The sequence below is a fragment of the Clarias gariepinus genome, chromosome 4 (genome assembly GCF_024256425.1).
Source record: "Clarias gariepinus isolate MV-2021 ecotype Netherlands chromosome 4, CGAR_prim_01v2, whole genome shotgun sequence".
NCBI classification, from domain to species: Eukaryota; Metazoa; Chordata; class Actinopteri; order Siluriformes; family Clariidae; genus Clarias; species Clarias gariepinus.
This window is the reverse complement of record NC_071103.1, coordinates 29,660,815-29,685,591: the sequence shown is the minus strand read 5'-3', so window position 1 is coordinate 29,685,591 and position 24,777 is coordinate 29,660,815. Positions and strand designations below refer to the sequence as shown.

The 24,777-nt window shown below is 38.1% G+C and overlaps 1 protein-coding gene across 2 annotated transcripts in view; it reads left to right on the top strand.

The window, feature by feature from the left end:
* The window catches only part of LOC128520341 (lethal(3)malignant brain tumor-like protein 4), a 68,852-nt gene extending 49,964 nt beyond the window's left edge, over positions 1-18,888 (top strand). For both annotated transcript variants that reach the window (XM_053494538.1, XM_053494539.1), the window contains exons 18-20: positions 12,016-12,185; positions 16,788-16,850; positions 18,100-18,888. In XM_053494538.1, the coding sequence (XP_053350513.1) occupies positions 12,016-12,185; positions 16,788-16,850; positions 18,100-18,255 (389 nt within the window). In that variant the 3' untranslated portion in view covers positions 18,256-18,888. The remainder of the gene's footprint in view (positions 1-12,015; positions 12,186-16,787; positions 16,851-18,099) is intronic.
* Positions 18,889-24,777: the final 5,889 nt, after the last annotated feature.

Below are 24,777 nucleotides of genomic sequence, written 5' to 3'. Positions count from 1 at the left end.
AGCTTCACTTCTGAATCGCTTAAATTGTTAGTCATTTCTGACGGTGTCTGGAAGCACCAGATTACGAAGTGAATATTTAAAGCTATAAAAATGGTTAATTTGTACTCATTTGTGCATTTCCCACGTGCATTGCTAGGTGCTGGTCGTATTATTGTTTTGGGTTGTCTGTGTGTCCATTTCTTTAGTATAATATCCCAAGAACAAGGATTTACAGTATATTGAATCACTGCAGCCAGCAGAGTGCCTGATTAGATTTAGGAATTTCTTCAATCATGGGCAAGGTCATAGCAAGGTCACATGTCTGAAATGGATTTCGTAAACAGTTACCTTCCTGTTTAAAGTACACTTTTTGGCCAAAGGTATATGGACACCTGCTCATAACACCCTTGTATGTGGCTCTGAGAAACTGGTGCCACAAAGTGTCTGGCATGACACAATTGTTTAAAATACAGTACATACATCTGTATGCATGACATTCCTGTCATTACTGGACCTGTTTCAGCATGACCGTGTGCCTGTGCAGGACGTGAGATTCATAAAGATATGGTTTGCCAGGGTTGCTGACCTCAACACTACTAGTAGGCTACTGTCTTATAATCTAATTGGCTTGTTTATGCCCTTTCAATGCAAAAATGGTGGTCTGTTCCTGGGTGTCCACATACTTTAGGATGTATAGTGTATATTTTAAGGGGAATTAAGTCATAACAATCAATAACAAGAATGATTAGACTTGGTGGCTGATTATGACTTTAGTATAATTGCTATAATGATTGTTATAATTGCTCATTATAAGTCATTGCTGTTTGCATTAATCTTACTGTAGTCAGTTTTTCACAGCTGTATTTAAAATGCCATACTGCTGATTTGCTGGCAGTTTGTTAGCAAACCCATATATTGTAAAGCAGGGATGCCAAGTATCATGATTATGATATTTTTACTCCAATCACCCACCCCTATCCTTCGTATCAGTAAAATTCCCCCACATGCACTCGCTTCATTATTACGCTGCACTTTGACAATGAATATAATAGCTCCAGACTACCAGGATGGAGGCAAAGAACATTGGCATCCAAGCTAATAATAATCCAGTGTACCCTTCATAAAGCACACGGACTTCATTACGTGTTACATAGAAATGTCTTAACTTTAGGCGCTATAATTTATGTCACAGAGGCAAACTTTGTTCGCAGTGGATCATCGAGATGGACTAATGGTGTGTCAGATGTCATTTCAGTCCAGGGTAGCTGCTGTAGGACATTCACTAATGCCTCCTCCACTATTTGACATGGAAGTGCCATCCTGACATTCTCACCCACTGTCTCATCCAGCATCACCTGGAGCCCACAATCTGCTCCCTTCCACCCTCTTACTCTCATCCTCTTTTCTGTCCTTTTCCAGCACTTTCTATTCATTTTCACTTTTACACCCCCCTTCCCTGGTTGACTGACTTATTTCTATCTCATTTTATGTTTCTATTATTTTCTGAATTGAAATGTTTGGGTTCATGCTCCATCCATCCCCCCCACCCCCCCACCCCCATCAGTCTTGGTTTAGGGGATTTTTTTTTTTTCTTAAACACAAACCCACTCAGACAACCCAAAAGATTTAGCTTCGTCTATTCTTCTGTTATTCACCTATTACATTACAGTTCATTGAACTTGCCATTTTTCCATCACGTTGCACATATGATCTTGGTGGAATAGTATCCAGTTTACTGTCCTCAGTCCTCCGGGGGGGGGCTCACAAATTCAAACAGTCTCCCGTCTGTTGCTATAGCAGCAGCTTCCATGCCAACTGGTGTTGGATGAAGGGTAGAGCCACGCTGAGCTCGGCCCTTCCACCCAGGGGTCAACACTGCTGGCTGAGCACCACAGCCACCCACTGGGCCTCCATAATGAAGCCATGCTAATCTCTTGACTTCACATGTATGAATTCAGTCAGCACCATACATTGGACTGTGGTGGAATAGCTCTAACATTTGCTTTTTTCTGATCAACACGTTGCGTGTAGGTTCTGCTTCTTTCTCTGAGCCAATGTTATCGATGGCTGAGAAGGCATATTGTAAAAACATTCATGGTCTTTTTTCACAGCAGAAGTGCATTCCTTCCACATGTGTTTCTGGTTTCTTGTCCCCCCCCCCCCCAATATTCTGGTGGTGCCAGTAGGTAGGTGGCGGTATTGCACCAACTTCGTGTAATGTAACTTTTTGTTTTCAGAATTAGTTTAGACCTGATCTTTCCATTTCAATTCACTATATTTTGTTTAGAAAACATTGAAAAAGCAGAAGAACTTGCCTCAAATAAAACCTTGATGCCTTTCTTCATGTGTAATAACCAGTAAGATTGTAAAATTTTATGAATTGTCTACGTCCAATATCTAAGATGGATGCTTGTATGTGTGTATTTAGACATGATGCCGACATTGTGCATCTAACTGCACACAGTATATCAGCATTAAGGTTAGAATCGCATAAAAATCTTTTGCGCTGTGAGTGAGTGTGGCGATGCAGCAGTAGTCCGATCAATACTTGCCAATAATGACAGTGGATTTTTTATGATGGAAACCCTGGACAGAATTGAATCAGAATCTGAGTATAACAACATCTTGTGCCTAAGATTATTTCAAATTGAACATCATGTAAAATTTTTATTTGTTAGGACTCTTTATTTTTTTTGCATGGAGATTTGTGCTTTAGTATATGCTTTAGTGTGTATCACTGTGATGGATATCGAGAGTAAGTGATCATGTTGATGTTTAGTACATTGTGTTAAATAAATAAATGTAGAGCCAATCACAAGGGATAACGATTTAATGTGGAAAATAATAGATTATCCAGGCTAGTAGTTTTCTCATAATTGTCGAGTCAATGTTATATACTGCGTTGAGGTCAGATCCATGAAATGTTCCCTCTTTGTCAACTCCTGTTGGTCAGAGTCACTGCAGTGGACTTGAACTGTTGCCTTAGCTAGTGGTTGAAACCTTGAAATCCTTGACATTTCTCATTGATTTTGCTCTCCATGCCTCACATACATATCGAGTTAGCTGACCCTCTACTGTATCACCAAAGTCAGACTGTATGATGAAGCCTGTGAGGGTTCAGATGGATGAAGCAATGATGATTTGATGATGACTTTTATTAAGATTCCTGTAGCATCATGTTGTCAGGTTTGTAGTCCATAAGTAAGAATCTTGTGTAACAGATGAAAGGATTTTTCATCTTTGTCATGTCATTGCATCACTTTTTTTGCCCAGACTAGACGCTTAGCTTTATTCAACAAAATAACACAAAATCCTTTAAGTTAAAGAGCAGATTTAATAGGGAATGAACTTTAAAACTTTGTTTTTTAAAAAAAAAAAAAGAGTGCCACGGTTTGTTTTGCAGAATGTGCACTTTGTGTGTCCTTTTCTGTTTGTGTAATTAAAAAGGATTAGCAAAGACCGCTATGGTACTGGAGAAGTGGCAAGAAAATCCAAGCCGGCTGAAAGCGGTTTAAAGTGGTCTGAAACATTATCTACTACATCGTTGAAATGTTTTACTTAATTGGTAGTTTTTGAAATTGCTTTAGTAATCTTTTTTTTTTTTCCTGTCGCATACTGGATTTTTAAACATCTCTATTCCAACATTGTTCACTCCACACCTACACTAAGCTCAGACCATTTTTGTATTATATAATAAGAAACCTTATATTATGTAACCTTTTCACATCCTTTCTACTCATGAAGGATTTTTTATGCTAACGTAAAGATGATGGCAGTGTAATTCTCCAAAAGTCAATGAAATGAAAAGAGATAGATACTTACTGGGACATGCTTTATGTATGCATGCATGAGTCTGTCTGTCTTTCACAGTTCTGATGTGCTTCAGCAGCGTACTGCATTATAATTGGTTAATGGTTTGAGTGATAAAACTCACAGACTGGAAAATCGACCTGTTTGTGGTGCCAAGCTGCTACAGTCTGTTTGAGCGCATTTTGTTTGTTTGTTTGTTTGTTTGTTTTATGCAGGCTTCGATTAAACTAGATATGGTATACGTATGTATTTTACACGGCAGGTTTTTTTATATAAATGTCGGGATAATTAACAAATATCTTGCCCCAGTGCAGCTCATCAGTGGGAGAAGGTACGGTTGGCCATTTTAACCCAACTTGAGCTTGTACAAGTGATAATGCAATAAAATGGTAATTAAAAATCTTATTCCTGCTCTTTTGTTCATGTATACTTTATGATTAAAAATATTTGAACACTTGACCATCACATCTGTATACAGTATGGACCTTCCCCAAGATTTTGCACCACTGATCAAAGCTTGCAATTGTCTGGAATGTCTTTTTACACTGTAGCGTTTTGATTTTCCTTCTTTTGGAGCTAAAGGGCCCAAACATGCAAGACAGCATGACAATGACCTGCCGATACCAATCTTGCAAAACTGTGTGTTTCTGTTGCACAGGGGCAGGCTTCTTAAAAAAAGAAAAACAGAAAATTATCATCAGTTAAAAATTTTGCAATTGAAGCATCTCAATCAGCTAGAAAAAGCTTCTTCAGGACAGACAAATTTATGTATTCCAGTTTCTCAGCAAAACAAGGTATTTTTTTTGTTGTGTTTTTTTTTTTTTTCATAGAGAGGCTAGTGAGGGAGTGACTTCATCAAAGCAGAATAACACACTTGGTGTCACCTTGGTGTCATGAAAACAATGCACTCTGTGTGGAGGGTGTGGTTGGAGCACTTGCTGTCATGCTGCCTCATACGTCCTGCAGCGAACATTATTTTCCAAATAACGCACATATCTGATCTGTTGTGTGCGATTAGTAAGGCCTCACGTTAACATTTCAATTTACTGTCGAACATATTCTTTTTTTTAAACTAATCCAGCCTTGTCTCTCTTTTTTTTTTTTCAGAACAAATGTGTATATAGTCTTTAAATATATCGACTGGCTATTGTTTACACAGCATAGTATTGGATTGCATTAAAATGTGACCCAGCAGTGTTGAGGTTTTGGGGGCCAATTTATAAAATGCCCTTGAGGATTAGGGTTACTGCTTAGACTGTGTTTTCATTGTTCACTGACTTGGGAAGCCTCCAAGGCTCACTGCAGAAGAGCAGGCTGCTATCCTGGCTGGCCTTCTGATAAGATCCGGAGAGGGGGGAGGGGTACGCAGGCGGAGAGGAATGGGGAGAACCAGAAACTGGAAGAAACAAGCGAACCAGCATGTGCGCGCTTGGTATCTGCATGGACACCTGTGCTGTACGCCTCAAGTAGGCAAAGCAGATTGGTTCTGTTTAGTTTTTTCATTCACTGCACTTCTATTCTCCAATGTATTTGGCTAGAACAATTCATTTTAGTCCATCAGTGGACCTTTTTAATTGCCTTGAATAGCAAGAATTTGCTCTGTAGTCTAAAGTCTTACCCTTTTATCTAGACGTATTGAAGGAGAAAGGAAGCATGGTCATGACCCTGCACCTGATATTTTCTGCTTATCTGTTCATCTCTCCGCTTGTGCATCATCCATGATCCACATTATATTAAAAACTGATTGAAGAACGTTTGGAGGATTAATATGGCGATATCTTTATAAGCAGCAGATAAACTGATTTTGGATTTATGCTAAACAGGGTCAGGGTCACAGCAAGGTCAAATGTCCGAAACACGCTTCCATCCTGTGTGAAGCGGTTTTAGCAGTATTTCGAGCAGACTAAGATTCATAGTGATGGAGACATCTCACCACTGTAACTGTTTCTTCGTGCTATAGCAACTGTGAATTTTCAAAACTCTTTCCTGTGTTAGCTTTGAAACGTCTCTAAAAAATTCAAAAATAAATGAAAAAAAAAACCTTGTAGCACAACGGACGCACAACAAAGCAGACATGTTTGGGTGCTCTTCATGCCATACTGCTTATTATTCACAGCCCTCTGTACTGCAGTAATAGCATGACTTTAATCTGCCTTGACATATTGTCTGATTCTGTCCTGTTTGCCAAATGCAGCTACACTGAGTATATGACACAACAGATTATGAACAGGTGTTTAAGCGATGACGATCTTTGCGACTATTGCCATGGCAATGGTTTCAGTAACGGCGTGAAAGCGCATGGTGGTGATCAATAACGGTCCCATAAGATGCGCATAATGAATCTTGTGCGTAGGCTCACTGATATTTGATGACTTCCCTTAAATCTGATGGTTTACATACAATATGAACAGGATTGTCGATGTCCTAAATAGCAACCAAACATCATGACCTTTAACTTGTGAGCTGCATAGCATGAAGATACAGTCTGAAGATACACTCATCAGTAAACACCATGGAATTAGGCGGTGTGTTCATACCTTTAACTGGTAGTGGAAATCCCTGGTTTATTTTAATTACACTACAGCATTGTTGATTGTTTATAACTTGATTAATTTTCTTTGATGACACAACTCATTTGTAACATTGTAGTGGCTTTAAAAGCATTTTTCGAAAAAATAGAACTTTACTATTTGTTTACGAGCCAGGTCTTATGAAGCCGGAATGGAGTGTTTCCAAGATGGCTACTCAGTATGCATACATGCATGAAAGCCAATTTGAAGTCACCTGATCGTTCATGTGTACAGGTCCTGTATTAATTATAGTTTTTTCCTGTCTCTATTTACCTTTTAAAGACACTTTCCCCACACAACTGCATCCCGTCTCAGTGAGCACACTCCCTGTAAGAGTCTCTAATCCTCTGACAGACTGATCTACTAGTATGCAAACACACATTGGGTATGTACTCGCACACTGTCAGAGTCTGGACCCACCGCAGACATACACATGCGCACACACACACACACACACACACACACACACACACACACACACACATACAGTCTCCCTCTGGAGAGCGCTTCCTGATGAGTCACACTTTTTTTTTTTTCTTTTTCTTTTTTTTGGGCCTGTAAGCTCATAAGACCGTTGCTAAGGGACCTTAGTGTCACTAACCCAGGCAGTCTCACAGCCGACCAAGTGCCAGTCTCACTTTGAGTCTCCTGTCAACAGTCTTGTTAGCGCTTCTACCATTCACACTAATGAAGAGGTGCAGCTAAAACTGCTGGAGGTGGTGTGATTCTGGGTGTAACCCCCTGGCTGGCCTGATTGCCTCACTACCATCTTTGGCTCGTCACTGCAGATGTGCAGAACAGAACCTCCTGAAAAAGTTTATTAAAGGGTGAATGAAAAAGATTTATTAGGATTTTTTGGTGCAGAAAAGTAAAAAAAAAAAACTGTATGTATGGAGCAGGGATTTATTGATTTACATTAAGTTTACTTTAAGCACCCTGTCTTATGGTTTCTGTATGTACAGCATATCAATTATTTTATGCTGTGAATCAATTTGCGCAACACAAATATTGCCTCATCCAGTGCAAGATCTCTCGGTGATAAATCGGCTTACGGCTGTAGTCATTGTTATTTGTAATGGCTTTTCACCATACAAGTTAATCTTTCAGGATTATACACATGCTTGGGTTATTTGTCTTTGTCACTTCATTTTACATTATACAGACTTGTATGAAATTATTATATAAGATTTTTTTTTTTGCTTCAAATATCTTTTAAGTTGTCTTCATTAGGAAATGGATCATACTGTAAGCAATACAACCAATAAATCAAATATCACATATGCAGGGATATAGATCAAATAATAATGTGCTGCAAATAATAATTAAATAATATTCAATTCTAAATAAAAACAAATTTGATTAATTAATTAAAACCTTATGATATGCAAATAAATAATCAATGCATTAGACGTAAAATAATCCAAAATATGGGGTAGGTCACTGCTTAAAAATGCATTTTGAAAAATGCAATTTTAATATAAACTTTAGTATATACAGTTTATATGCATATAAAAATTAAAAATTAAAAATAAAATATTTATTTATTTATTTATTTTTTATTTTTTTTGAATAATCGATTTTAATCCGGGTACGGTTCAGGACTTAAGTCATACCTGCAAAAAAAGAAAAAAAACACATCAGATGGAAGCGGTCACACATTTCTCCAAAAACGTGCTACCCCAAAAATCTTTAGGCCACAGGAAAATGTTGCTGAAGAGAGCAGTGTTCTAGCAGAGTGAGCAAACACACCCCATCGTCCTCTCTCTGTCCTTCTGCTAAGTGAAGAAACGTGCTTCAGAGACTGTCTTCTCTCAGTTCATTTGTTTGAAAATCGATGCAACATGTAACACGCACTCGCAATGTGACGGCAAAATATCTCCCTCTCTTCACATGTTCTGTCTGTGTCGCTGTCTTTATTTTCCCCTTTTTGTCTGCCTCTCTATTATTCTTGCTTTTCTTACACGGTCTAGACTTTTCTTTGTTGTTAGAATAGACATTTAAATCATGAATAGCAAAGACTGTGTGAGTAAATAGTGTTTAGGTGAGAAAAGTGGAAGTGTTGGCACAGAGATTTGTTCCCCTAGGTGATAATGGAGATGTAGGCATTGCAGAGGGTTCCCATGTGATCTCAGGAACACATGTGGCCTTAATGGGATCTTAAAACACACACACACACACAGGTGTTAGAAAAAAATGATCCAAAGCTATCTAAGGAACACCGGGACACCACTTCACCACAGGTTACCATACACACAAATAATTTACACATCCTAGGGGCAATTTAGAGCAGCCATTCCTCCTGTTGTACCAGCCTGTTTTTTTATAATGGAGGAACTCAACCTGATAAACCACACAAACCTCCAGAAAAGCAGGATCACCCCTGGGACCCTGGGACTACCTGCTCCACCTCTGTTCCGCCCAGTTTCTCTCATCAACATTTTGTAAAATAATAGCTGTTAAGAAACATAAACTTTACCAGCTGTTCCTAATGAGGTTCCTTCTCTCATAAATCAGTTCAAATGCTGCGCAATTAAATCCGTAACAGTGGCACAGTTAATTTCAAGAGCCGTTACACGTTTAATAGGAGCCATTGTGGATTTAACATTATTGTTGGCGTAAGCAAAGTGAGAAGATGTTTTGCACGAAGCCTCGTTTGCGGTATCTGTGGTTTTAGTGTTTGTTTCGGTTTGAGTGCCGAGCCACTAGCTGCCCTCTAAAAGCAGGTGGAAGAGAGGAAGTGGGCACTTTTTGATTGACATGAACAGTAAGGGGTGGGGAAATGTTTGTGTCGCTTGTTAGAGGCATCGGATTGTGTTGTGCCAGGATCTGCAGGAAAAGAAAACAAAATATTGTCGTGTTGTGACAGCAGGGAACGAAATCTCTGCAGTATGAATTATGATGTTATGTATGAACAGAGTAATATTGGTGTTTTAGTCCAGACACATTGTGGACAATAATACGTGTTGAAACCATTGATTTGTATTTTATTTTTAAGGAATTTTATTTGCTGTATGCAGCTATATGAGGCGGTTTAGTGGTCAGCGCTTTAGCCTTGCACCCTCCAGGGTCCGGGTTCGATTCCCATCGAACTAATTGGCATTCCCAAATTGCCCTGTGTCGAACTAATTGCCATTCCCAAATTGCCCCCCCACAACCCTGAATACAGAATAAAGCGGTATAGACAATGACTGAGTGAGTGATTTGATATACAGCTATATAATTCATCATATAAACTGTGACACTGTTTAACCTTTGTTCTAATCTAATTGTGTCGATTCTGCACACTCCTGCTTCCTATTAAATACTGTCTAAATCACATTCGGTTCACCTTGTTACAGTCATAGTCCACGCATTTATATTGTCTTACACAGAACTCGGTCTTCTCAACGTCTCTTCCTCCATTTCCTTTTCGCCCTCTATCCGGAGTTACTCTGATTTCAGTGAGAATGGAGCCACTTGGGATCTCATTTCTCTCTCAGTAAGGGGGAAAATCGGCAAGAGACCAGTGTATCTGCACCTCTCGCGAAAAAATGCCCCCACAATGGTGGAAATATCTGACAGCTTTGCCATTGTAGTGACATTTGGCTGATTCTGATGAAGGATCCAAGTGTGTGTATGTATTTGTGTGTGCATGCATGAGTGTCCTCATATGATGAAGTGTAATGGCAAGTTGGCTCTGAAAGGATGGCATATGTCTTGTGTTTCACTGAGAGCTTGAATGAACACGATGCATTTGAATTATATGCATTAGTGGCCCAAGCTGGCGATGTAATATGTTTCAGATTTTCAAGTTTCCTGAAAAAATTTATTCGGTTAGGCAGATATCATCTGATTAAAAATACTGGTGTTAATGGTTGCATGGTATTATGTGTCCTCCATTAAGCTCCTAGTAATAGAGGAGTCAATCCGGAGTGAACCTTATGATTATGTAGGATTACAGAACATAGTTATGAAGGAAAAAATGCTTTTATTTCTCCATATGAGTCTCTGCTACACTAATGCAGTCATCCCAAATTTTTTTACTAGGGCTTAGATGCCATGCAAGTTTTCTTAGAGCACTGGAGCCATGATCACACTGCCTGCCTGGAACTCCTTTAATGGCGCAAACATGTGGAAATGGTCAGGCCGGATATGGCATTAACTCCCAGCTGAGTTTCTGTAATGAGTATGTGTACATGAATGATTGTGTGTACAGCTCTCACGGACAGATGCGTCCGCTGAATGTTCACAGGGACGATTACAGAGGACTCAAAGCCATCTCGGCCATGGACATACTGTACAGTACAGCCTTCTTTAAAGCGTTTGTACCATGCAAATGTCATATATAATATATATAAAATAGTGTTTAAATGCTGTTGCATAATTATGTCTGTTCTGTATATGTGTTTGTTGTTTTTGAAGAGTTCTCTCTCCTCTCTTTAGTACCGTTTGTTGTTTATTTTTCCTGCTGCACTGATAATTTTGAGAGTTTTAACCTGAACAAGTCACTCGGACAGGTTTATGATTATAGATCTTGTGAGAGAATGAAATGAAACACTGCCACAATAAGCGGAGTGTCGAGTATGCAGTACTGTTAACGACTGAGAGAAACCAGTCATTCAGATCCTCAATAGTCGTATGTGTTCTCGGTTCATTTCCTGTACATTCTATATTTGTTATAGGAAACGAGACATCATGTTTTATTCATAACTTATTGCTCATACTGGTTACGTTTTTTAAACCAAGCTTGTCATTTTTTCTGGTTTAAATGCTGAACTTCTGATGTTTAATATGAAGTACACTTGTGCTGATGCCTAGGAAGTAGGGCTGCCTTTAACATGGGAAGCAAATGATTGCATTCATCAGCATGCTAATTAAGTTTTACATTTGCCTTAGTTATATCTTTCATGTGTGTATTGTTGTAATAGAGACGTGCAGGTTTTTTTAGTCACGTCGATTAAAGATTTTATGATTTTCACCCATGAGGATGATGCATTGTTATCCTACTGCAAACAGACTGTTTGCAGTTTCACTTTGTTGCAGGAATGAACACGCCTTCCTGTCATATTTTGAAGAGTAATTGTATTCTCAACTTGTCACACCTTTTCCTTTCTGTTCATAAATTCTTTAGCTGTTGTTTATTAATCGCTGCATTACTCAAACGCTGCATTAATCAAACGCAGTATGACTTTAAACAGGCAAAGAAGGGACAGATTATTAAATCTCCAATTCATATTTGTTGTATTTTTCATAATGTAACTTCAGCAAGTAATAACATTTAATTATACTCAAGTCTGTATCAACGTCACTAGCACAACTTTCACATAAAGCAAGAATCCTGTTTTCTCTTCCTTGTATATATTGTTTATTCGCCCCATTTTGGCCAATAAATCATGGAGAAAATTAGATGACGTGGGAATCCCTCAACCCCACAATCCTTCCGCACATCCTAAGAAATCACACAAAAAAATGGTGTTAGTTTTCCGTCTTTCATTTAAGCAGCACAAGACGCAGTCTGATGAGCACAGCATCATGCACATTCACTGACATTACAAAAGCTATAAATCACTTTCAGCAACAATGTTCTGTTCAGCATATGCTCAGCAGATGTAGGGGCACAGCTGATCCATGCTATCTCTGACTGTGTATGTATGTGTTTGTGTGTGTGTGTGTACAGAGAAAAACGTGGACAGTCTCCAGCAGGCCCTGCATCAGTCGGTCTTCCTGTCAGCCATGTCGGCTCAGCCAGGTCGTGACTTGCCGTTGTGCTGGGAGCAGCACTGTAAACTCCTTCCAGGCGTGGCTGGGGTGCAGGCTAGCCGGGTCGCCCACTGGACGGTGGAGGAGGTAAGGATTGCTACCATGAATTTAAAAAGCACTGTACTCCCCGCCCCCCAAATCCCTAAGAAAAGCATAGACAGTTTCAGTAGGTAATAATGTAAGATGCAAAAAGACAAGAAAGTCAGCAGCACATTCGCCAGAGCATTCAGACTTGCCTTCTGAGTTTTCAGTCGATATGTTTTCTGTTCCATGCAGGCTGTTGTTAAATGTTGAATTTCTAATTTGTGTTACACACACACACACTTCAGGTGTTTAAGGTGTATGGAATAACACATGACAAATTATGCTGATGTAATGGCATAACAGCACAACATACAAAAAAAATACGTAAAGCCATTTGTCCTCTTTGACTCAAAGTGTGTGTATATGTGTATGTGTATATGTATATATGTATATATGTGTTTATACACACACACACACACAGAGTCTGCCAAAAATGCACACTTTTGGAAAAGGAAAAACCTTTATATATATATATATATATATATATATAATACTTAATTCATTAATATACATTATATGTTGATATATATTCAATTTTATTTGAATTGCGCTTTTAACAATTGACATTGTCGCAAAGTTTAGCATATAGACTCTGTGTATACGGTATATAAGCAACACTATGGGATTTTAATCCAATTATCGTCACTGTCACTTCTCTATCCTGAAGTCTCTCCCCCGAGGGACACTGTGGTAAAACTGACCTTTACACCTTCTATAGATAGAACAGTGATGACTCCTTACAGAATACTTCACCACACTGGAAAAAAATAGAGTTAAATATAAATGTTAGTTTTAAATTATTTTAAACATTCATCATACCAATCCCAGTGAATTAGCTATTAATTAAAAAAAATAAATAAATAAAAATTAAATCTCTTCTGTAATTTAAATTGCGATTTCAAGGACAGAAATAGTACAGAATGCTCTTTTCAGCGGTAGCTTATGACTGCGAGTAAGAACTGTATCCGACAGAATGTATCCCCGGAAATATAGACTTCACTGTAGTAAAATGATCTGCCAAGATAATCTGCTTAAATTTAACATTAACGTAGAAACTCCACATACTTTTTATGTACTGGATGCCTTGCAGTATAATATCTCTGGACATGTACTACTTAAAATTGCAAGTTATATACTGTAGCTGGCTCAAAGCAACAACATAGTGTCAACAGAACCAGACGTTCAACCAACAACAACAGAATGAGATTGCAGTCAATAAATGTATCACTACGTTCATTAAACTCACTTTCATTTTCTTCTTTCTGAATTTCCCACTGCTTAGCCTAACAGGACTGCTTTGCACATACATAAGTCTCGTTTTGTTCTGGGTTTTTTTTTTCCCCCAGCTCTGTGTAGTAATCTCCTGTTTAGACACATTCTGCTCATGCGTTGTAGGCGTTGTTAAAAAATGCCATGTACACCATCTGCTTAGGGAAACCACTACAGGGCCATATTTAGCCAACACTGATGATGTGTTGGTTGCTTTCTTCAACTGCAGCTACACAAAGAAGATTCTGATGCATATGTAGCAAAGACGTTACATAAACCCCAGGCTTTTAATCTGTTTCGTATCTGTCTGGCCATTTCTCTGGCCACAGTTGAAAAAAAAAAAAAAAGAGAGAGAGAGAGAATGAAGGTTATTTGGGATAGTAACTGGATATAGACTGTATCTAAGTGACTTTGTTTGCCAAGTCAGTGAGCAGGGCAAGGTGGCAGGGATCCTGTACACTGTGTGTTGGAACATAAGCTGTACAAACACATCGGGTTCTCAGCAATATCAGGTTCTCGCTAAGAGTGAGGAATTTTCAGCTATCCATCACACTGTACGACATGTCCTGTACTTTCTTATGATTATTATTCTGTAGAGAGTAGGGTAGAGCAAGGGTAATTAAAGCTTGTAGTGCCTTACCAAACCTAACACCACTCAACTTTTCAATCTAAAGTCAGATGGATTTAGCATAAACCCACAGGCTAGAATGTCAGTTTGGGCATTTGCTGAATTTTATTCTTTAAAATACATTTTTATCTATCAATTCAGGCTTTCAGGCTACTTCATATTGTATATATCTCTGATCTGCCAACCGTTATGCACTTTCTGGGGAAGCTCATTGAAATGGACTCCAAAACACACCAGAAAAGATTTTTCATGATAAATACAGCAGACATGCCAGTTAGGATTTGCGCAGGTGTAATGTAATGACTCATACTAACAGTGCTGATAGAGCAACCTTGCTTTATTTCAAGGTAAATAGAATGTGTTTTAAGTTTCCCAAAAATGGTAAAAAAAAAAAAAAAAAAAAAAATTGCACTTCATATTTCTGTTCGGAAAACTGACATCCTTCCAAATTACATTAAATCTAAAAGATCAAGCTTAAATATCCAAAGTACGGAATTCACTTTGATCTTTCTGTTTTAGATGTACATTTACACAAGCCCCGGAGCTCTCGTAGGATACTTAGTTGTTGTTTGTTTCCAGGCTAGTTGGACGGTCATGAATGGCAACTCTTGTATAAATGCCCCCTAGAAAGAAAGAAATCTAGTAGTGCTGCATAATATGGACCTGTAAAATTATTTACTCACAAAGAGCGGCAATTTATTACAGGTAATATTCACAGTCTGGAATTAATGTAGAATTTGTCAATAGTTTAAGTATTTGATTTCCTTTATACTTTTAAGTGGAAAAATAACAATTGACAAACATCGTCCCAATGAGACCATTTGTCCAATTATTTACTGTTAGCCGCAATAAACCATTGAAAACTAACTGGGACATTTAATAGTTAATAGTTAAATATTGCAGTTTAAATCACAATCACAATGTGATTATCAAATCGCTCAGCCCTAATATCAAGCTTAATTAATGCGTCCTAATAGATGTGCTTTATCAGGACAGATCCTGCAAACAGTGCAATACAGACAGCATGAGGAATTTAAACTTGGATTAATTATTTTAAAGTGCTTACTATTAAAGGACAATGTAGCCTAAATAATGAGGATGACAATTTATGCACAATTAAAAGCAACCAGAGAAGTGTTTATCTGTTGTCCTCAGGGCCTTGCAGCTGGATCCACATTTAGACGTGCAACATCCTAGAGTTCCTGTTCGGATGTTCAGCTTCATCTTTCCTGCGGCTTTGCAGCTGGATCAGCATTTCTGTATTCGTAGATTGAGTTTACTACAAGTGTACGCTGCTGTTCATTTGTAGGCTAAAATCAGTAAAATCAGCGAAAAATCTTCAAGGTTACTTGGCAGCAGTGGAAGTAAATAATGCATCTTACATTCATGTAATCCTAGGAAATATAAAAATCTTACTTATTTATGGAGGAGATACCTCTGGGAAGTTATTACAAGAGAGTTTTTTTTATTTTTTTTTAAGTAAGCCCGTGTATACCGTAAATTGTGAGAAATGTTCTTTAAAAACAAGTCTCTTCCCCTCCTTAGTAAAATGCACTTTTCAAATGGCAAGTACAATTACCTTCATCACTCCCCCTTATTCTCCCAGTCCTTGTTTGAATTTCAATGAAACCACATGAATAGAGATTTTCACAGACAGGCTCAAAAAGCCCATCAGGGTTCATTAGGCGGCTACACATACATCTTCGTTATTAAAACTAACCCAACCTTTGGTGCTAGAGCTACATCATTATGTGCCTAGGGATTAATAATGAGCAGAATTTCATTGCACTTCACCTGATAAAATACCTCTAAATGTACTGTCCTAAATAGTCTCCAGCTTTATAACCGAGTATATCAGTACAGTAAACTCTTCTTGTTATATAAAGTGATGATCTCCATGTCAGGTATAATGAAGGTGAGACAGTGTGTAGTTGATGCTCCTGAAATGAAGATCCTGATTTAGAGAGAAGACCAGGCCCTTTTCGGGTGTTTGTTGCCCTTTTCTGCTCTGCACTGAGGCTCTATTTGCCCCCTAATCTCATTACAAGCTCTGCCGGAAAGCTTCTTTGCTGCTAAATTCTTTGAAGAATAATTTTAATTTGTGCTGTTCCCTATCCAATTAGCACCACAAATGATTTACGCATGTTGTTGGCCCTGGTGATGTAATATATTATGTGATGTTAAGGTACAAATGAACTCATTGATTAGGGCCCGAGGCAGAACTGTGTTCACGTCATCGATCAGGCAACCTCCTGAACGGCCTTGAATGAATTATTTATTCATAATTTTTAGGGATTTGTTAGTACTCTGTTCAATAAACATATTTCAAGGTGTGAACGTTTGCCAATACTGCTTTCACTTACATCTCTTTCATTTTAATCCTCTCAGTCCACATCTCTCCATTTTTCTCACTCTTGCCGCTGGCTTTCCGTCTCATTAATTACTTTTTCCTCCTTCTGTGTTGCTTCTAAACATCCGGACGTTCAAACGTCGCCGATTGTACTTTCAGCTTGGAAAGTTTCTCGATTTTTCTAAAACTGTCATGATGCTCCGGGAAAGAAAAGCAGGAAAAGATTTAGGCATTTCACTCATGTGTATACTTTTCCTTCAGGTTGTGTCTTTGAAATGCTTTTGATACTTAATCCACACTATGCTAGGGTGCAGAAAATCTGATGGTGCAATTTGTCTGGGTGGATTTGTGTCTCTAGGTTGCTGACTTCATTCACTCTCTCCCAGGCTGTGAGGAACAAGCTAAGCAGTTTAGAGAGGAGGTAAGTGAACGTGACATGACTTGGGGTCTGTTTCCAGTTTCCTTCTTATGGTAGCCTGCATTCCACATACAGTGTTGAATTCACTATTCTGCTTCTGAATTCTAAAGTCCATTGCAGTGTGTACATTTTGTTATTGTATAATGTAGTTGTATACAGTACCAATCGAAAGTTTGGACACACTTTCTAATTCTAATGTTTTATGTTTGATGGTTTATTTTCTGCACTCTTAACCAATGCTGGGGAATTCAAAACTATGAAATGACACATTATTGACAGCAAATAGTTCTTGCAAGAACAGTATTGTCAAGTGCATTTTCAAAACCCATCAAGCACCATGATGAAACTGGCTCTCATTAAGACAATCCCAGGAATGCAAGACTTAAACTTACTGTACCTCAACTGCACAAGATCATTTAGAGTTACTAGCCTCAAAAATCAACAATTAACAACCAGCACCTCAGATTAGAGCTGTTATGAAGGCTTTACAAAGCATGAGGAATAAACACATCCCAATATCCACTGTTTAGAGGAGATTGTTGCATATTGTCGCCGTCGTCCTAGGCTTGCTCATCAGGGACAATCATATAATTTTGATTCATACACATTCACATTTCATACAAACTTAATTCTTTTGATTGTGTAAAGCTGCTTTGTGATGATGTAAATCGTTAAAAGCGCTATACAAATAAAATTGAATTAAATTGAAATGAATTGAATATTTAGCATTTTGCATATTAAAGGGTGTGTCCAAACTTTTCACGTGTACTGTACATTGTACTTCTATTGTTTTATCTTTATTAAGCGGAATAGATAACAGTTGCAATAGTCTTTTGCAGCTACTCACTCCGAGTGTAAATTTCTTGGAGCCAGAGCAGGAAATAGGCTCTTTTTGTGGCTACTAATGGCCCATGCTCTGTTCAATTAAAGATGAATACATAATTTGAATCAGAACTGTACCTATTAGTATGCAGGGCATAATGTGTAAATTAAAGAAACTGGATCTCCTTTGCAGTGCAGATTTTTAGTGTGAGCTGATCAAAAGTATTTCAGTTATATAATTAAGAGATGGTATTCATGAAATGCACTGAGGCAATAAGCATTTTGTTCTTGTGAAATAAACAGGCAAGCAGTGTGTGTGTGTCAGAACACTCGTTATGAAGCAAGACAAAGGAGATACTTGCTGTCTGTCTAAACGTTTTAGTATTTTTCCAGGCATAATAACCGTATCTCCTGCTTGTTCCTTTGCTAGCAAATCGACGGCAAGGCGTTCCTCCTCCTCACCCAGCGGGACATTGTGAAGATCATGAGTGTTAAGCTTGGCCCTGCTCTCAAAATCTACAATTCCATCCTAATGTTCAAGCACGCTGAAGACAACCAGTCAGCAAGCAGCGATACCAATACATGAAGCCCAGCCAAATCTGACCCACTCCATCATTTTCAAGCTTACGTGAATCTAGATGTGTACTGTATCGATGCATTCCAACCTCCCAACCTCCCAACTTCCAGTCCCTTTCCTAGACTTAGAGGTATCTATAAAGACTGTCTCTTCAGGTTTGATTTCCTCAAACCTCTAACTTTCAGGTTCTAGTGTCTGTCGTCTGTTTGCTGACTTTCAAATCTGCCTTTAAATGTTTCGCCATGGTATTAAAGTAAAGTTTAACAAAGCCATGGACAAGTACACTTTTCCTCCTAGGCCTTACCCATCTCCCTTCTCCTCCAGTAGCTTTCCCCTGACATCCAAACGAACTGACAATCAACCAATTCAAATAAGAAACAGCATACCCAACTGTGGCGACAGGGTTTTCTAGGTGAAGGTGCTATTTAATACAACCCACTAACAGCCATTGATATGTAGGTTTCATTGATCATGTCTAGTGGTTTCAAACCTGGGACAGGCCCTTTGTGCTTATTTTAGTATCTATTTTGTATAGATTATATCTAATTTTCTCTTTTCCTGCTGATTTACGATCTTTATTTATTGTGCAAAGACAATTGTGCAAAGTTGAAGGAATTAATATATTGTATATTATGAATTTAATGCCAAAAGGATTTTTTTTTCTGTTTTTTAAGAATTGAAAATGTTTATTTTTGTGGATGTATTGCGCATTATCCTGATGACTTTGAGTGGTTATCCCATACCTTTTGGATGAGTGTTCAAATTAATCTAAATTGCTATTGAGTTTTAATTTAAAGTAGCTGCAATACTTTGAGGGCCATTTCTGTAATAAGGGCATTCATGCTCTCAGAAAGTAAACTATAAGCTTAGTAGGCTTATTAGCTTTAAATCCGGGTCAGTTACGCTAATGAGACGACTTCTTTAAGCCTTTTATAAACTTGTATGAAAGATCAAATCAGGGAGATTTCTGGTAACTCAAAGCTTCTTTTAAAACAAATCTTCATATTCATTATACATTTCTGAAGTGCGTGAAAATTGTGGTAATAAATCGCATCTTGCCGAGTTCAGTTCAAGTGTTAAGCCGTGTAATTTAGTTTTCCTGCCTTTGTCATGCTTTAATGTCTGCTTCTATTTCCTTTGGGTCAGCTCAGCTGCAGAACACCAGGTATTTTGTTCCTATACAATATTTTCTCAAGACTGCTTTTGACTGGTGCAGTGCTACAGTAAGCTGGTTCCACATCCAGCCTCCAGTAACCAATTGCTTCTGAAATGTACTGTAAATATTTCTTAATCCCATTTCTTACAATGAATTTCCTCTTTCTACAACAAAAATACATTCACAAGCGCACAACCCAAATAAATTGCAAATTTCCTCTTGTCTCTCTCCAGTACTTTATCTTTACGTACACGTGTTCGTCACTGCACAACCTTGTATTTTTTTTTCCACAAGCTTTAGGCTTAAAGTTGTTAGAAAGCAGAAATAATTTCCGCTGTGATCTCTGAGCTAGGGTAGAAGTTTGACTCCTTAAGTGAGCTTTTTTTTCTTCGAATGAGTAGTAATTACTGAGAGGCATGAAGCTCTCAGGGGGGAAAAGGAACATCAGTGAGTGTTGAGTGTTTTTGCCACATCCTCTATGCGATTGCTGTCTTGCATCTCTTCATTGTGAGTCATTTGTGTCTAACAGGCTTTGTGGATGAGGCACCCAGCAGTGCTGATTCTCCTTAAAAGCCAAGTACAGCTCAGTCTCCGGGCGTTTCCCAAACACTAAGAGGAGAAAAGATTATAAACTTCAATGTGGTTTGGGGTGGGGGTAAAGTGAGTATCAGCCACTCATAAAAGGTACTCAGTGGGCCCGAAGGATTGTTTAGACGTTATAACGATAAGTCAAAAATCATCTGCACTCGGCTTTGGGCATTCATACACTTTTTTTACAACAAAAAATATCAGCACCAGGTATACTCTCAGACCACAAAAAAACTATTAGTGCACACTGCTCTTCTTTTGTGCAAATCACAAGTGGGGGTATCCATTTTTGCACTACAGTTACACCTGCACAGAAGTCACAGTAAAGATAAGTGCAGCCAACAGAAGTTTTAATGTAACTGGGATGCAGATCGTTTTTGACTCATCCTTATATAGGACAGAAAATTTAAAATTCAGATTGATTAGTGCTGCTCTATAGATTCCATATGCTTTATATACTGTATATTTAATATATTACATTGTGTACTAGTTAAAATAATGATTAATGATGAGATTGTAATCTTTGTCAAATGCTATTATTGATGCAAATTATGTGTTTTGTTAATACTGGAGGGAAGATCTCACTGGCTTAAAAATTGTACTGTCTAAAATTTCCTTGGTTCAACAAACCACCAGAAACGAGTTCCACAAATGATGCTTGTATATCTTTACAGGTAGAGGGATATAGGGTCTGCCAATATGCTTTCAGGCACATCAGATGATGAATTCTCCCTACCCTTGTTTCAGTAGCAGTTTCTTATGTGGTTAAGTTGCCAGATTATGAAGGGATTTGCTCAAGTGCTCAACAGTGGTAGCTCGGCAGTGCAGGGACTCAAACTGAAAACCTCATGATCAGCATACCTTAACCACAGAGCTACGCCTTCCCCTGGGGATATTTATAAAACGTTTTACACTAAAATAGTATCAGTTGTCTTAGTACATTTGGGATTTGGAGAAAAAAATATGGAAAGTAAACAATCTTCCCAAATAAAAAAGCCACTAAATATCTTTAACCTATTATAACCTTTTCTTTCAGAACAGGACTCGTTGGTGTCACATAAAAAGTACTTTCAAATGTGTGGATTAGATCCTGATTACCAAATGAGATATTTGACAATAGTAAGAAATAAAAATCAGATATTTAACATTGCCAGGAAAGAAGCTCTTTAAGTAATTGATTCGATTTCTGAATAGATTGAAGCCTTTTCTCAGAACACAATAATGCATTAAAGCTGAAACAGATAGTGCATAATGATGGCTAATAGCACAAGAAGAAAACATCCTCCACCCTCACTGCAGCTCAAAAAAGCCCAAGGGTCAGATTTCAATTTTTTTTTTCTCCTTTATTCTCTCAGATTCTTCACATTCTTTAAAAATCTGCATAGATGTGTAAGAGCTTTTCTCCATGTGATCATACTGCTGCACAGGGTTTATATGGACATGTTATTTAGTGTGGGAATCCGATTCATTCACCAATCAGTGCAAGCTACAAAAAAGTGAAGGTTTAAGTTATATTACCATTATATTACCAATTGCAATTCAAAACATCCTAACAACTAAATAAAAAAAGAATCAAAAAAAGAAAGAAAGAAAAGTAGTGAAAAGCATGCTGGTGGGTGGACTGGTTTAACTAAATTGCACCCTGACTGTGAAAGAGTGTGTGAACATGTGTAAGCATGGCACTCTGCAATTGATCCAGATTAATTAAGATACATTTCCAAAAAAGCAAGAATGCCTGTTTGTCCAGGAAAATGCATTAAACAAAAAAAAAAAAAAAAACTGGCAGCACTAATTTTAGTTTCATGTTCTGTTGAGCAAACCAGAACCACTAATCTCAGGCTGATTGTCCCATGGGGTCTTATTGTCCTCTTGATGATACATGATTGCACGCACGCATCAGGGAACACACAAGTGGTCATTTAAGTTCAATAAATCCTTTTGCTGCAGTGATGGAACGGATGCATTTATCAGCCATTGCCCCACAGAGACTCCACTCAAGCTGATGAGATTCATTTGAATGCTTGGAGTCTTGAGGAGGCAGAGCAGGAAGGATGTGAACAATGAGCAGTGTAACTGTTCTAGCAGAGTCCTGTATCTTCCAGCAAAATGGGCTGCAGAAGCAAAACTGCACATCAAAATCCAGGAAGCTTTGATTTAATCATTAAAAAAAATATCTCACCAATGTCAACATTGTTTGTTTTAAACAGGTTCAAGTTAGATGTGGTTATAGCATTGTTAGAGAATGCATTCATTATAGGTTGATTAAATCAAATATTGTTTGCTAATTATGCCTTAAGAGTCAGATGTTTGGTCTTGGACCAAAAGAATAAACCTTATCAGGAATGAAATTGGAGAGATTCCTTCAACTGTACCAGAGGCATTCAAGTCAAACTGGGACTTTGTGCAGAATAACAAAACACAGTTAATGATGATAAAAAAAACTCCCTTTATTTCTCTACCATATATACTTTCCTGCTATACCAATGTACTTATCCCAACATTTCTCAATTGCTTTTCTACCACCAAGGTAAAACTTTTCCCAGTATGCCAGAGCTATGAACAGATTGCCTGCGTCACATCTGAAACACTGGCCTCCCAGGAACTCCTTTAATTTCAGACATGTGGAAATGGCTTGGTGCGAGGTCAGGACTCTATGTGGGATGTGATATATGTGAATAACTCCCAGCTGATTTCCTGTAACGTGTACGTTGTGTTCATGAATGAACCATTCAGATATTTTACTGCAGCTAAGAGTCTCATCTTTGCACTCTGCTTAAAGTCTTCTGGAAATGTCAGGTTTCACACCTTAATTTACAAGAATTTTCATAAATCCAAATTTTACTTTAACTGCATTTAAATTATCCATTTAAACCTCAAACAAAATAGCTATTACTTAAATCAATTGTATAAAACTATTGCAATATATTTTTAATAAACAAGAAACACAATATATGAGAAGCAGAACAACTCCCGATCACCAAACAAAATATATAGCAATCAACCATAATATAAAGAATCTATTTCATCTATAAGTTATATCTTAGATATAAGTTATCTATTAAAAAAGCTGCAATTTCCTTTGGGATCAATAAAGTATCCATCCATCCATTAATTTATTCATTCATTGGTCGTGTAAACAACACCAGCTGAACACCAGAAAACTGGTAACACAATTTAGGCCACCCAAGGCTCACCCATACTTGTGTGGACCAAAGGCCAGCCCGGCTGCTCTGGGATGCACCAAACAAATAAATCCAATCCATGCCCCAGGCCCCACCGAGCAACCCACAGCCCCCAAACGATTATCGGTCAACTCTCTGGTGCCAGACCCTACAGCACACCCTAGAGGCCCTGCATACCCACACCGAGGGACCAGAGACAGTACTGTGGCACAAGGGGAAGCCAAAACCTAGGTTGTTTTTTATATTTCATACAGTATATAAATATAATAAATATGTTAAAAAAGGAAATGACAGAAAATGTTTGGAATCCACACATCATTTATTCAAGCTTCTATTACTAGGCACATGGCAGGGCATTATACAGCAAACCTCTTCAAGACTTTTGTCTGAAGAATTATCTTGGATTTTTCTATCAGGAAAATGTATAAAACCTAAATTCTCCATAGTACTGACCAATCTTGGAGAATGTGAATAAATATGTGAACAAAATAGTTTCCTTCATTTGACAGTTATTGGAAAAACAACTAGACTCACAAGAGCATTTCTCTTTGTAAAGCCTCCAAGCTAAAATCAGTAAGAGACATAGTTGTCTTGCAGTGCAGCACAAATACACTGCACTGGCATTAAGTGAAACTCTTGATCTGCATCTGCATTACTTGATGCAGTAATGAGTAGTAGTAATAATTGCATAAACTGACATATGTTCAGGTGTTAACACAACCTACAGTAGATAAGAAACCAGTCCACTGCAGAATAGTGTGCACATGCAATCGCACTTATTTACGCTTGGGGCCAGGGGCGGTTCTCAAGGTGGCATGGGGTGGCACGGGCCCCCTAAAAATGATTGCCCCTCTCTAGTGCCCCCCAACATCATTTGGCACATGTACTGTCAACCTGACAATGCCAAACGTCATTGGATCAGAGTGCTTTCAGTGACTTATACTGTATGCTCAGAGCACCGTCACTCATTCATTGGCTTAGAGGGCCATCACTCACTGCTTGATCTGCGAAAGGGGATTACAGTTCCGAGATTTTCAAAACGGAGGAGAAAGATGCACATCACAACTCAACCACGAGACGCCACACTGTTTATGGTGATGTTTGTGAGATTATTTTCGTGTGACCGATCAAGACTGATCTGAATGGAGAGGATTTAACAGCAGTGCTCACCACCACGGAAATAGTGAACAGATAAATGTTACTTTATAATTTTTTTTTCTCCAGAATTCAGATTTTTAGGAAAAAATGCGCAAAAATCTTTTCACAAAAATACTAAATTCTTTTCAGGCTCTTGTGGCAGTACTACATTTAGCTTAATACTACCCGTATTAGCGCACAGGGCATTGCTCAAGATTTGGTAAATGATGCTTAATGTTGCCATTATGTATTTTTAATTTAATCTGATTTCCCTTCTTGCTCACTGTATGTTAGAGTAAGGCTGGTCAGTATTATTTGTTAAACACTTATGGCAAATTTGGACTTTCCGAAATGCTTTAGTTTTCTCTAAGCTCTCTAGTATTGTTTTTTTTTTTTTCTTAGCAAAAATATGCAAATATGAGGTTAGGCTATGCTAAAATCCTGAATGTTAATAAGTGTGTGGGGTGT